General features: G+C 36.9%; 2 protein-coding genes across 2 annotated transcripts in view; both read left to right on the top strand.

Moving 5' to 3' along the window:
* Positions 1-15,223, top strand: part of LOC142344986 (uncharacterized) — a 130,962-nt gene that overhangs the window by 43,589 nt on the left and 72,150 nt on the right. The window contains exon 5 of the mRNA XM_075397069.1: positions 5,770-5,925. Coding sequence (XP_075253184.1) covers positions 5,770-5,925 — 156 coding nt within the window. The remainder of the gene's footprint in view (positions 1-5,769; positions 5,926-15,223) is intronic.
* LOC142344588 (soma ferritin-like) overlaps positions 2,104-15,223 on the top strand; it is a 145,024-nt gene continuing 131,904 nt past the window's right edge. Inside the window, exon 1 of the mRNA XM_075396378.1 lies at positions 2,104-2,133. The gene's annotated coding sequence lies outside the window, so the exon portion shown is untranslated. The remainder of the gene's footprint in view (positions 2,134-15,223) is intronic.

Below are 15,223 nucleotides of genomic sequence, written 5' to 3'. Positions count from 1 at the left end.
TTTAGAAGTTTGAAGTTTTTTGGTTTAAAAAATGTTATTTGATTTTAACCTAATTTTTGTCTTGTCTTAGTCGAATGGTTACCTAGTCTCATTAGGAAAAACATCTATCTGCTGTATAATTAGGAAAAACTAAATTTGTGTAGGTAAAGTTATTTCTGATTGCCTTTTGACGTTGATGCTAGGTGCTTTAGTTATTGGGTTTCCGCCGTGAAGTTTTTGTTTTTGCTTATTTTGTTGTTTGATGTTTTTTTCTCGTACTGTTTTCAATGGCAAATCTCGTGAGCGCTGTAATGAGGCATGGCATTATGTAATTCAATTTGTTGTTAGGTTTTGTAACAATATTTTTTTTTATTTCAAACATCTTTTTCTGTTATCTCTTCATTTGGTTGACAATGAAATCAAAAATGTAGATGAACTTGGGTCGGAACATCATGTGTGAACGCACATTAACGAGCCGCCTTGTTTAATATTTGCATTAATTTTTGCTACATTTTTGCATTACTTTTTTTCTAAAGGTGCATAAGCAGTTAAAGTAAAATCAAAAATATTTGGAAAGCTTTGAAATGGAAAACTTAACACCTGCACCACTGAAAATTAGCGTCTTATGACTTTCAAAAATCTGAAATCTGAACAGTTTTTCTACTCTCAAAACCACATTGTCCCAACTTTCCAAATGAGATTATTCCATGGAATCCGATAACGCTATAATTTGCTTGAAAAAGTTCTTTTGCGGTGGATCAGACTAGAATATGAACCAAATAATTAACTGATTGAAAACATTAAAAAACTCCTAATTATAAACAAGTATTTAAAATTACAATTTGGCAAACTACACGCCTAAACAATGTTACAATTTGTCTTTCACTCTTACTAACAAACTGAATTTGTGAGTAGACCTTCTAGAAATCACAGCGGAACAAAACAAGAGTAGGAAAAGAACTAATGAAAAAATGAAAGAAACAGCGTAGAGAAATTACAAAAACTTTGAGAAAAATTGTAAATCAAGTTCAATTTGTCATCAGAATCAACCACACTTGACCTGAACGGTCTAATTGGCAGAGGCTTGGCCAAAAAAGTTTGAAGTAGGTTGAAAATCAGCAAATTAACTGCATCAAGTTTTTGGTAATTTTTTATGTTAAAATTATCCAAAACAAACTAAAATCTTATTCAAAATCCATGAGAAACATTTTCTGCCACTGATTCTGTGTTGATAACATGTTGATAATGTTAATACGGGTACTTAGCACTATTTGTTCAAAATAGTCAATGCATTTCATCAAGAGAACTGGCCTTATACAAAAGAAACTGCTTTGAAAAGGCCGTAAGCGAACAAAAATTTTTTGCTCACATAGTTTGTTTTTCACATTTTTTCCGCTCATTATCAGTCATTTTGCCTGAACGCAAAACCACTCTTGTTTCTCTCTTATCTTTATGTCGTTTAGCAGTCAAAAAGGAACGGTTCGCTTTTTCAAACAGCAAATTTTGCTTCCAATGCTCTCCAACAAAACTATCGATAATAACAGCGGGAGAATTGTGGAATCAACTCAAAGTTGAATTTTGCCCCATATTCAAGACACTACTGACCTAAACAAAGAACGAACATTTTTTGGCTGTTAAAAAACCAGAGTCGATGGTTGTTTCATTAAGAAAGAGTGAGGTTGCTATAAAGATGGCCGGATCAAGATTGTTGAGTTATCGCAATTAAATATAAAGCAAAAAAAAGAATGGCTAAAATATTTTGCCAAACTATTCCATTTTCGTATCAACAGCAAAAATAGAAATCGAAGGAGAGCTTGTGGATTTTTTAAGATGCTATCATTTCAAGATAAGAGTCTTTTATTCGAAAATTCTTCTAAAAACGCCACAACAAGATTTCCTGTCATCATGAAAAAACAAAACAGCATCAAAATGTAGTCAACTGATACATGCAAACAAGAGCAACTGAAAAACCAAATTAACTAACTAAATGAAAAGACCGTAGGAATTCATATATAATTGTGAAAACTAAATGTGCTAACACCTGATGCAGCATCTTGAGGGAAAACCATTCCATTAGAAAAAGCAAAAACCAAGTCAGCTTTTCTTATTGTTGCCTAATTGTAGCCTAATTGTTGTGATAAACTTATTAAATAGTTTCAGATGTCTTCTGATGATGCTGTGGACATTCAACAAAACGCCAATGAAGGCACACCAAAGCACTTGCTGACAATATTACCAGAAGTGCAAAGGATCATCAAGGGTATCCAAGATACTATTGATAAACAAACCAAGCGAAGAGATGAGCTAGAACGAAAAAGCAATCGGACTAACTTCACTGTTACAACGCAAAGAAACCGAATGAATGAACTTGAAGAGCGAACACTCCTGCTTGAGAGGTATTCACGTAAAACTTGCTTGATATTCTCCAATGTTGAAGTTGAACCGAGTACGGTCAAACATCCTGAACTTTCTAAACTATGTTATGCAAATCAATGTAACCGGAAAAGATATTGCAGCTTGCCATCCGTTTAACAAGGCCAGAGACATCGAGACCTTGCTTGGAGAAAAAGTCATTGTTACAAGGAACTCGTAATACAATGAACAAGCCGATAATTATAGAAGAGTGCCTCGCGCCTACTGATAATGAACTCAAAAAGGAAATTCGGGAACGTAACATAAAGTCAATAACAAAACAACTGGAAAATTATGCCTATAAGGCGATTGATCTCGAAAATGATCCGTCTGAACTTAAAAATGTCTGGTGATTGCAAAATTTCCTTTATGAAACCACCGATTCATTACATGGATACTACTATTAACAACCAACCGCTTCAATTGGTTACTGAGATGCCTAATGGAGGACCAGGACTTCAACAGACACCGCTTTAGGCAGCACCATTGACTAGAAGATGATGATGATGATCTTCGGAGTTTGGCAACACAAAACTAAAATTTTGATTTCATCTGTTTCTGTAATGCATGTAAATGTTAGATCCTTAAGCAAGAACTTTGATTATCTAGAAGCACTGATTTTAAGTCTTGAGTCTCCACCTGCAATATTATGTCGAACAGAAACATAGTTAAAAGACAAAGATGAAACCAGAAGTTATCTTGTTCATGTCTACAATCAATATATATCTTCAATCTACCAATTGTTGCAGCGTTATGATTCAAATAAGGTCAGCTCTTACCATAATTCGCGAAAATGACGCTAAATTTGACAAAGAAGTTTCTGCTATACTATAAAAAAATACAATTTCAGTGTAGCAGTAATTTAAAATAAGCTCCGCACAAACAAACTTATGTTGTTTGAAGTTTTTGATGAGTTTTTGGAATCAAATTGAGACTGATGAAAGTGCGGTGATTGAAATTGTATATAGCTTGCATAATAAAACATAATCTGGGCTGGATGAAATTTGCAATGTGTTGTTGAAAACGACAGCTCAAATTGTAGCACCGTTGTTGACGTATTTAATCAATCTATCATCCAAGAGAGGAAAATCCCCACTTGAATTTAAAAAAGCAAAAGTGTAACCTCTCCATAAAGAAGGTGATAAAACTGATGAAAGGAACTATAGACCGATATCTTTATTAGTGATCTGGAGCAAAATTTCTGAATGAGTGATGTTCAGTAAATTATACCATTTCTTTGAGAAGTTCAGTTTGTTAACAAAGGGGCATTTTGTTTTCCGCAAAAAACACAGTACCATTGATGCTTTAATTCATCTAATCATAAAAATTCGAGCGAGCCAAAAAAACGACACAACTATAAGTTTGTTTTTGGACCTCAAAAAGGCATTTGACACAATATATCACAGAATTTTTTATCTAAATTAAACTCCTAGGGTGAACACATGCGTGGTTTCAGTCATACCTAACTAAGAGATACCAAAGTGTCGAATTAAAGTCTCCTGGCTACCAGTAAACTGCGGGGTCTCTCAAGGATCAAATTTAGGACCTTTGTTATTTTTTATCTGTTTTACTGATCTACCATCATGCTGCAAAGCTAGCGAAATTAAATTTTTTGCTGATGACACAAATATTTGCTCCATAGATTTTACGCAAAATGAAATGCAAAAAGATTTAAACCATGTAAGCAATTGGCAGATTTCCTATAAATTGGGTTTGAATATTACGAAAACTGTGCAAACGAACATAGGAAATAGTGCTTCTGGAAATAGCTAAACTCTTAATAACTCTTCAAATTCTTCTAAACCTGTGCGTATACATCTTGATATACGTTTGGAAAATAAACTGTCTTTTGTTTCACATGTCGATTATGTTAAAAAGAGACTCGGGAAACTGTGCGGGATTATATCTAAGTTGAGACACTATGATCCTAGGAAGCAGTTAATACAATATTAAAAAACTAATATTAATTTTATCACCAATATGGTATTTTGTATGGATATATATCCTATTCCTCTGTATCGAAAATACATCTTCTTCAGATGGAACTTTAAATTTCATATCTTTTCGCAAACGTGTTCGTCACAGCAAAGATATATTTGTTTCGAATAAAATTTCTACGGTCTATGAACTCCACAGCTATCAGCTTTTGAAATTTGTTCTAAGAGTTTAAACCAATTGAATTCTGAAATGTTTTCGAATGACCAATTTGTCTTTGGAGAACCAAAAATTACTAGAAGTGATGCTTTCTGACTTTTGAATGAACCGTTTTGTGCAAGTAAAATTGAAAAACGCTCAGTGAGATATAGAGCTGCTAAGCTGTACAAGGTGCTTGCCGAGCAAAACTTGTTTGAAAGCTTAACAGGAAATACAACCAAATAAAATTAGCCTACTTTGTCATAAATTAAAAGACTTCTATCTACTCAATAATCAAGAATTAGTGAAACATATATTCATCATTTAAGCTGGCAATTTTCTTTTCCTTTATCTTGCATGCTAAAGGAGTACCCAGATAAAGATGGCTTTTCTGTGGAAAAAATGACCCCTCTAGCGTCAATAGAAAAACGATATGGCAAATTTTGTAGAATTTTTGAGTGCAAAATAGCCAAAAGAATTTAGAAAAAATTTTTTCGAAAATTTAATTGAACGCTAAAAGCAATGCATTGTAGTGTAAGAACACTGGTGGCTGGCGATTTTGGCATGATAAAATAGTATGGAATCATACTTAACAGAAGCACTGGAATTAACCCATTATCCAAAATTTTTTTTTATTTTTGAAATTTTTGGATATTTAGATATAATAAGTGGTTTATTTATTTGAAAGGCAGGAATTAGCGGACCGCTTGTCCCGATGCCTGTCCCCTCCGGGTCTCTTAAAGTACTATGTTTACATATTGTTTTGTTTATTATTAACATCGGACAAATTAAATCTTTCTTTCTTAATAGAGGCATGATTGACTCTACTTTGAGATCAAAAGTGTTTCGCTAACAAAATTACAAAAATGCTGATAAGAAACTGTTAAAAGCCAAAAATTAGCTGGAACATGCCTTTAAAAGACTATTTTTGCCTCAAACTGTTGAAACCCTTTCAACAGACTTTATCCATTACAAATGTATGCCACAAAAATCAGTTGATCAAAAAAATGTTATAAAAAATTTTTGCTTGAGAATGCTGCAAATGAGCAAAAATTTTCTCTCTCGTGGAGGAAAACTTGCAAGTTTTCTTACTAAGGAAACATAAATCCTGCAATATCACTTTGTATGAGTTTGTGGAATTCTTACGAGATAGCTGTTCTTGAATTCTGTGGATTTTTCACCTGTGTCAAGATCCTATCTTGTAATTGTACAAGCCAGATAGAACTGACAAGATTTGTTTTTCAGATGATCCGGACAATCCTACTCGAAGGACTACAATTGTTTCTCTGGAAAGATTTACGAACTTCACTTTCTCGGTTTATCGGAAACAAATTTGCGAGCATTTGTCGGGCCAAACAGAACAAAGCAGTCCGAAAGCTTTTTCCAACACCATCAGAACAGGTATATTAAAGTATAGTTGATAATTAAAAAATTGCATTCCATATCCTTCAATTAGAGGTTGAATTATTTCTTAGCTTCTGAAAAAAGTTTCATTCTGGCAGAGTATACTTAATCAGGACAATTTAATTGTTTTAAAATGCGTAATCACGATTTTGGTGATTTAAAAATTTATAGCTGAGTTAATGGCTACGAAAAAACTAATTGAATTGGCAATAGAAACTGTGCAAGTTTGCAGAGCTATAGATAGTCCCATAAAGTTGCAACGCTATTGAACGTTTCAAAGGTCAAAGTTCAAATTTATAACAAGCAGATATCAGCACTTGGTTGTTGATCATTTGCATTGTGCCTGTAAAGTTTTTCGAACGTTACAACTTTATAGGACTAACTATACTCCTCTGCTGCTTCTCAGAGCGTTCTTTGCTCAAAAGAGCAAATTCGATCTGAAAGATCAAAATTCATGATCTGGCGTAGAAGTTGAACTCGTCGTTATCTACAGTGGCAAAGTTAACCTAGGAAAAAGTGAAAGTATGAGAATTTGCAATGTTAAACCCTCACAAAGGTGTGCATTCACCAGTGTATGTTCTCTTTGAAGCAAGCAATCTCCAAGAAATCTCTAGGTGTGCTAAGTTGCAGTTCTAAAACTTAAATCTGATCGTTCCAGATAAAAGGCTGAGTTCCTCTGAATAATGTGCAGGTAACGTTCCCTCAACTCTCTCGACAGTTTCAACATATTTCGCACTACTTTCAAATCAAATTCACCTTCCTGCTCTCAAAATAATTTCATCCCAGTACCTCGTTTTCTTACATAAAGAACCCTGTTAAACCAACCTTGTTCATTAAATTGAACCCTCACTCCAACTGCCTAACTGTCATCTGCTCCATTAAATCTATCAGTTTCTCAAAACAACTGAAATCCAAGTGTTAATTCGTTTCCCAGTACCGGGCAAGTGTAAATACAAGTCTTACAAGTCTGGCAAGTCTTAGCCAAGACTTGAATAACACCTGAAAGTTGATTCTCAAGTCAAAACCAGCTTTTCAATATTTTTCGAATGAAAAAAAAATTAAATTCTGAAAAATTACGTCACGTGCCCGTTTAATGCATTAATTTTTATGCACTTTTCTCAGACCCCTAAATACTGCTACCATCTGATACCAACTTACATCATGGAACACGGGGAAGTCAAAGGGGCCCAAATTGGGACATTTTGAGCTGTTCTTGAGCCGCTTTCAGCGATTTCTCAGCCATTTAAAGCCAAACGTTAGCCAAAAAGCAACATTTCCTGATTTTATAGATAACGCTAATGTCAAAAATTGCCACACGGGTAAAATCATTAAAAAAAGATACGCCAATGGGGTGACCTTGGTATCCCAAAGCCTTCTTATTTGGTCCAGTATTGATCCAAAACTACAAAAAATAACAAATGTTGCTGGGCCCATAGCTCGCCTCAGCCCTGAGGACAGCAGCCATTCCAACCAAAGTCCAGCTCTTTTGGTGCCACATTTTTAGTCTGTTCAGGAGGCAATGATAACCTCATATAGATATAGTGATCTCTTTTCATGGGTCATAGTGAAACTATTGAGTTTTTAGCAAACGAGCACAAGGAAATTTGCATCAACAGAGGTCAACTTGCCGTTTGCTCATAGGCCGGTTTGGACAATATTTCGACTGATTTTGGCATTTCCCCAAAAAGATCTATTTTTGATTGCTTTTTGACCATTTTTCGGCTGATTTTAGCGTTCTCCGGACCTATTTGTTGTATTTTTCTGACATATTTTGGACTTGCCAAGACTTGGACTTAGACTTGCCAAGTGTGGGCCAAGATTTTAATTTAAACTTGCCGAGTCTTAAATCAGAATTGGATTTAGAAATGCCAATTTTCAAATCGGACTTGAATTTAGACTTGCCAAGTGTAAAAAGTGACATGATCATAGTTTTGAATCAGTTATAAAATCACACTTGAAATTAGACTTGCCTAGTACTGAAATTGACTTGGCGTTAAGTCTGGGAGTTGAAAATGGTGTGGGAGGGATATATCATACACTATTGCCGTACAGACTATAGCCCATGGAGATTTGCTATTCAACTGATGTAAGTTAGGAACAATATCAATTTAATTTGGAAAGAAATTTATGAAAAATTGATACTGTTGCACTGACTATGATTTAAAACTATAAAAGCTGTCAAAATAAACTGATTGCAAAACTTCAGAAATGCTTCATAAAAATTTTTGTCATTTCGGGGCCAGAACAGCAGTAAAAGTGTAAAATCTGGCTAATCTTTTTTATTTTTTAATGAATTTTGATTAACCATTGTGAGGATTATCTGAATGAGCGCAAATTTTCAATTCACTAATACGATTAAGATTGTTATTGGTCAAAAATGTTTCAGCTCGGCAAATACGAGAAAAAAATGCGAATTAGTTTCAGCTTTAGAAGCATTGATTTTTCCAAATGCCTGCTATTGCAGTTGTCGTACAACAAAACAAAGGTATACGCTTCTGCTTAGCGAGTGCGCTTGCGCAAATTCCGATAGATTATTCGCTAATGAAAAATCAAATTAATAAATTTAAAATTAATTTGCGCGATTAAATGCAAGAGGCAAAACTAAGAGACTGACTTCAGAAATAAAGCAAGATTGACAGAAACGTATGACATGTTGAATGTTAAGCGAACCGCGAAGACATAAAAATGTTAAATCAACTCACTAATAGTCAATTTTTACAGGAAAATTAACATCAAACTCCGATTCTATGAAAAAAATAGATTACATTTACTGTTTATGAATACCCGGGTCGAGGAGTCACCGCTAAAAATTGCTAAAAGATGTAAGATTTGCAGTATATTTGAGTAAAAAGATTTGCCCTCAATGCGATGAATGCGTTGAAAAAAATTTTTAAGCTAAAAGCCGCAAATCATAAGAAATTCACCGCTTTCACCGCATTCAACGCTAAAGATGAGGGCGCTTTGCGGTGAAAAAAAGTTTTTTTTTCACCGCTGTTCTCCACTAATCTTACATTATTTTTAGATCAAACCTCGACCCGGGTAGCTTTTGAGAATATCGAATTTTATGGAGAGTTTGATTAACAGATCGCACGATCAATTTTTTAAAATAATTATTACTCATTGCATCGTAATTCCTTTTCGCTGTCAAGAACTGTCTTGCGAATGGCTCGGTGGACAAAAAGCTCGGCTCTAGTGCAGTGGACAAATGGGAAAGTTCGCAAGTCTTGTGAGTAATGAATCAAGATTCGTCCCTTGACTGTTGAATGAAGGGACAAAATCCTACTAGGCAAAAACTGATATCATATCCAGTCAACTTCTTGTTTTTTCAGAAGAAATTTTTGTCTAATTTTTTCATAGATTTTTAATGTCTAATTTTCAGAGTTAATCAAAACAATTTTTCAAATGTTCATGTTGACTTTCAGAAACTGCAAGGAGGTTGTCATATAAGAAGCACATGAAAGTAGGTTGCATTTCCTATGCCGTTGAGACTGTAGTCCAATGCTTTTTGGAACCCTGCTGGCAGATATCTGTCAATTGGCAGACTGAAGTGTTGTCCAATTTTTGAATCGTAAAATCTACTATGTGATTCTTTTAATCCAGATTAAAAACATCAGAATTACAGTTTTTTGTTGCTACAGAGTGTAAGCTGAATTTACAGTTAGCATATTTGAGATCTATTAGAATTAATAGTCAATAAAGTGCAAGGCGTAATCAATCAAAGTATGTGAAAAAACACTAAAGCATTGAGGCAGACCCGTTGTGGGCTCCTTTTACAGCCTTACGGTATAAAGAGTTAGGTCTACTTATTTCTGTGCGCGAAGTAGGCTTACCTTTATCTCTAAGATTAACGGACTCTCTAAAATACTGAAGATAGACTTCGATTAATACGGTGGTAATACAATACAGCACCGGAGTCAAGAGTATACAAATGGTGTATCTAAACTAACAGACTGACTATTGCTAGTTAAGTTAGTGCTATATATAAGAGAATAGTGCCTTCTCAGTATCTGATTGGCTGGGGGCTTACATCCAGTATTTCTACCGCTACATCCATTCGGGGTTAAGAGTTGTAAATCCGAATTTGTGAATTGTAGCAGAAATATGCTGGATGTGTCATCCTCGTTGTGTACTGAGATGGTGAATCATGTTGTTGTCAAGGTAGAGATGTGACTTTTGCCGTCGTCGGGAGTCTCTGTCAGTAGAGTGTTGACTAGTGCCGTCCGTGAGTAGTACACTTCAAATGTGGAGTCAGTAAAGGTGTCAGCGTTAGGGTGTGCTGGCCTGTAACATCAGTCTTGTCAAAGTGCCCAACTGTCTCTCACTGTCCTGTTGTGAGGATTGTTTCCCAGTTGGAGGATCGCTGGTAGTCTGTATTCTCGGTCGGTTGTAGAAAAAGATTTCTGTTTATCTCCATCTGGTACAGGGGTTGATTCGATTGGATTTAACAGCTTACCTTCTGGTGGAAATCCATCTTTTGTCTGCTGTGTGAACTACTTAATCCCTTAAAATTTTGTTGAGTTTAAAACCTGCTGAGCAAGCTCCGACTAGAAAAGAAGAAAAAAACTCATCCTAATCTTCGATGGTGGCAAAGAAGAAAGGCTGAAATTATGATAAAAAAAATGAAAATATAAAAATGGAAAACAAAAATTGAAGAAAACAAATATAAGTTTTTGAGTTTTCAGAACGGTGCGTCTGAGAGTTTTTTGGGACTGTGAGCCCTATGTGGCAGGACTGTGGCCTACGTCCAAAACTGGAATTCAAAGTCAGGGGCCCGGTTGTCAGGGTCCCTTAAGAATTCCAGAAACTCTTTGTCTCGTGGCGGACAGGCGGGGAGTACACGGTGGTACAAGTCAGTGTTGCTGTGGGGGTTGCAACGCCAAGAGATGGTTGAGGATCTGCGTTTCCTCTGGTGTTGGCTCCCTGTTAGCCTGCTTGTCAACCCTCCAGCCCCTGTAGAGGAAGTTAAAAGTTTGTCCGTACATACACTTTGTGGCTCCTCCCTCTACGCACTGGAGATATTCGATAGGGACAAGTGTCGGTCGATGTGTCTTTGCATAGTGTGGCAAAAACAAGAAGTAATTTTTGACCCGGGTTGATAATATAGCTATAGTTCAATTAGCTTGGAGATGTGAGTTTTGTGTTCGCGTATTGATGGCAAGAATTGATGTGGACCAAAGGATTCGTTCAATGGAAGTGGTGATGGACAAGAAGACAGTTGTTTTTGGTGTGTAGCATTTTGGTCCAATTGTTTTTGTGGTTTTGGTTAATTACATCCATTTGCGTTGAATGCGAAAAACGAAACTGAAGATAAAAAGATCGTATTTCTGATAAATACGTTAAGGGGCAACATCTCTCGCGAACATTGTGTTCAGGTAGTCATTCTGGCGGTCGGCTAGGGCAAAAAAAATGTTGAGAGATGCCAACGCTCTTCTCCGTAAAGAGTGGTTTAGGGGGAAGTGGAGAACTTCTAGAGGGGAGGTCCTTGTTTCGTCCCTTTTTGACATACTCATTTTCCATCTGTTCCGTTAATTATTTCTGGGTCATGAACACCATGGTCCGTGTTGATGCCCAGAGGATTCATGAACTGTTGAAAATTAAAGTTCATGCCATGTGCTCTGTGTAACACTCCTTGTGTGAGGCTGAAGGGATTCACTCGCAATTTTGAGGACGAGGGTTGTGAGCCTATTAATGGGCTGGTCGTATACTAAGCAGGCGACTGTGAGGCCTGAATTGGCAATGAGTGTACGGGGTAATTCTCGTGCGTCGTAGCCCTGGGCGTCTCCTTGGCGAGGGATAGTTGTCAGTCAAGGTAGGCCGACCATAAGGAGGAGGTTGAGGAAAGGGTGGCTGAGGTCGAGGTGGAGGAACTGTGGGTACTCCAGACCTCGATTGGTGGATGTTCATGGGCTGTGACACGGGTGTTGGCATCAGAGGCGGGGGGTAGTTGAGTGGTTGGGAGCGATGGGCGGGGTCGCAAATTCGGTCAGAGTATGCCCATTTTGTACTTACCATTTTGGGCATTGAGCGTCCCGATTGTTCAGCGTCAACCTTGTCAGCCCAAGTAGAGCTATGTGGAGGCTGGGTTGATGACTGTGGCACCGGTTGTGGTGGTTGTGGCACTGGTTGAAAAGTTTGCGGTGACTGTGGCACCAATTGTGGTTGCTGTGTCACCGGCTATCGCCCTTGTAGTAATAGTTCTTCTGATCAACTCAGCGGTGCTGTTGATACCATTAATGAGCTTGTGTTGCTCTCGATTTAAAATGGAGTTCTCCCTTTGATGAGGAAGTAGGGGTTGAAAAAAGTGGATTCACCCAGGCTTTGGTGGCCGATTCCACAGACTCTGTCTGTGTAGAGGCCTGGGCAATCGTGAAAAGGGCCGGCGTTTACCTTTCGCGCACTGGAGGAGACAGTACCAAGGATATGCGTGGTGATGGCAGGGTGTCATCCACATCCAGCATAATACGATAGTGTGTTGCGGGATCGACGTTTAGAGGAATCGGTGAAATTCCATCGTGAGAAACGGGGTTGACTGTTGTTGTGTCGCTAAAACAGAAAACTGTCATAAACGAGTGCTCGGTAGATTAAAAAAAAGTTCCTTGGGGATTTCCTGATAATCAAGATCATCCTCAAAAGAGTCTTTAGAGAGTGACCTAGTCTGTGAGCGTTTGCGTTCACTATGTTGGAAAAGTGTGTAAGTGCAATGATTCAAAATCAGTTTTTCTGTATGATTCTACTTGTATGTCGTAACATTTATAAATAGAATTAGGGAGAGTAGCAGCTCTATGTTTGTTAGATATGTTGTGTAAAGAAGAATAAAATTTCTTATAGAATTATTCAAATTTTCTGTGTAAAAGATCCAATTCATTTTGAGTGTGGAGCGCTACTATCGACAGAGTCTATTCGTCTTTTCTTTGGTGCGAGTGGTTTATAATCAGATGGGTCTGATTATGAGACATAGTCTGTAAAAGTACCGCAAGTTATGATCTTAGCTGTCGTGATATCGGGACCTAAAAGTGATATCAGATAATATGTGTTAAATGCTCTACGAAAACGTCCACATAGGCACTGCAAAACTTTATAAACAGTCAATATTATGGTTATTTCTTTTAATAGGTACCATGGGTATACAAACATTTCTATGAGGGATTCTTTCAAATAGTTGTCGTTGAATAAATCACGCCAGTTGAGACAAAAAAACTTAAATTCTTTTTCTTTAATCAAAAGTTTATTAAAATAGTTTATGTATTGACTTTGTAACTGTGAAAATTGTGCCGGTAATTGTGCTTGTTTGACCAGGTCTGTAATTTAACTGCTTGTGCTACTTGAAATTTTTAGGCGGCGTCATCTACCAATTGGTTAAATTTCATTTTCTCTACTGAGTTATTCCAGTCTCTTTGGCTATTCATGCCGCAGCAAAAATCGTGTAGATGAAGCGGCTTTCACTTTCGTAGGTTATGAACGTTCTAACGTGGTTTCGCGCTTTAATTGGATAAAGCATTAGGTTGCATGACTCATAGCCACTTGCATTCGTCAAATTTGCTGATCGAAGTTGTCAGTTTTACACGGTGTTTTAAAAGACCAGTGGAATGTTTCACGCGTGACTAGATCTGCAAATTGAAGTTTGTTCTAGTAAAATATAGGAATGCGTTCAAAAAATTGATTTTCTAGTACATGAATTGGTGAAGAACTAGTTTTACATTAAATGAGTGAGTAAACGTTAGAAGTTTTTAGTCGCTGACCTGAAATACTATTTCCTACTATTGAGAACTATTGTGTTAGTATTCCAAAATGAGTCTCTTTTAAATCGCGATCAAGATCGCAGGGTTTTTTGTGAATTGAGAGTCTCATGTGGTCCATCTCAAATAAAATACGACTGATCATATAGTGGAGCTTTGCATCGATCCGTAAATTAGGGTGTACAGCATCAAACCAATTCTGTTTCCTAGAGTGTTCATATATTTTAGATTACCGAATTACTCGTGATTCTTGTAGAATTACATATCCGTTACGGATGTCTGCTTTAGTGTAAGATGTAATGGAAACTGCTTTATTATGGATGGTTATGTGTACATGCTTAAAATCCTGCGCGGCTTTGCCTGTGGAAAAATTAAAAAATTCATGATATTGTACAAAAATATGTCGGTATTGTGTTGCATAAAGAGGGCGATCCTCATTAGATTTACAAAGAGATTTAGTGAGTATCTTACAGCGAAAAAGTGTTGATTCATCTTATAGGGGGTCTTGAAAACGAATAGTGTACATGCGTGCATTGTGTTGGTGCCCAGTGTTAGTTTCGTTTTCTGTGAGTGTTTCAATAGTTCAGTGTTTATGGCTTTTTATATTTCGTGCTTGTGACCTACCGACACCGAAAAGGGGCAGTAGTCATTGGGTTCCCAAATTGCTGTTGCTTTGATAGCGTTATTTGTGGAGCAGTACCCCTCTCAAAGATCACATTTAATGCGTGTCCTACCGTAGTAAATACTTTCAGGTTTAGCGTCAAAGCGAAGCGTGACATTAGTTAATTGAAGTGACCAATCTAGTGTGTGGATGACATGACATTCGTGTTTTGTATTTTCTCCGGGGCAGATAGCCCAAAAAAAAGATCGGGGGCGTTTGAGATCAAATCGTGGTCCCGTGGACTAAATACAACCCGTCCTGAAATGGAAAAAGGCGATAGCGATCTAGTTGGAAGTAGCCTTGTTTGGCTTAAAAGTTAGCTTGCCAACGTGGATCATTAAGTAAATCAAATTGTATCAACTGTGGATGACATTGTTTTTTGCAACCAATACAAGTGCAAATTGTCTACGAACTTCAATTTTTGTGGGAACGAAAGATCTTTCCATGTTGCTAACATAACAATTATCGTAATCAAACAGGAAGCCTCTCTCAAATGAGGTTTTGTGGCAAGTTTTTGGTGTCGCTGAGTTCTGTAAATATGGCGTATGCACGTCCTTGAAGTGTCCGAATTTGTGAAAAGATTGACACTTGGGCATGGAGGATCTAAAATCCTGCTGGTTTGATCTTACATTAGCCAATCTTATTGAGCTTATTACACTGCATATTTGCGATATGCTGTGGGGAGCAAACATATTGAGCTACTATCAGATCTTGAACTTCTGATTTGGGATTTGAAAAATTGCGTTTTTTAACCTTAATTGGTTGTTTTATGGGTAGTGAGTGTAAATATAATAAATTAATCAAGGGTACGATTAAATTTGTAATGGAAATGTGTAAGATAGTCCGGAGTGAGGGTTATAGAAAACGAAACATCCTGCAGTGCTCTTTTTGCTATCTT

This window comes from Convolutriloba macropyga, chromosome 8 (assembly GCF_964194025.1).
Source record: "Convolutriloba macropyga chromosome 8, txConMacr16.3, whole genome shotgun sequence".
In the NCBI taxonomy this organism is placed as follows: Eukaryota; Metazoa; Xenacoelomorpha; order Acoela; family Convolutidae; genus Convolutriloba; species Convolutriloba macropyga.
Note: the sequence above shows the minus strand (reverse complement) of the source record. Positions and strands in the feature narration are given on the sequence as shown.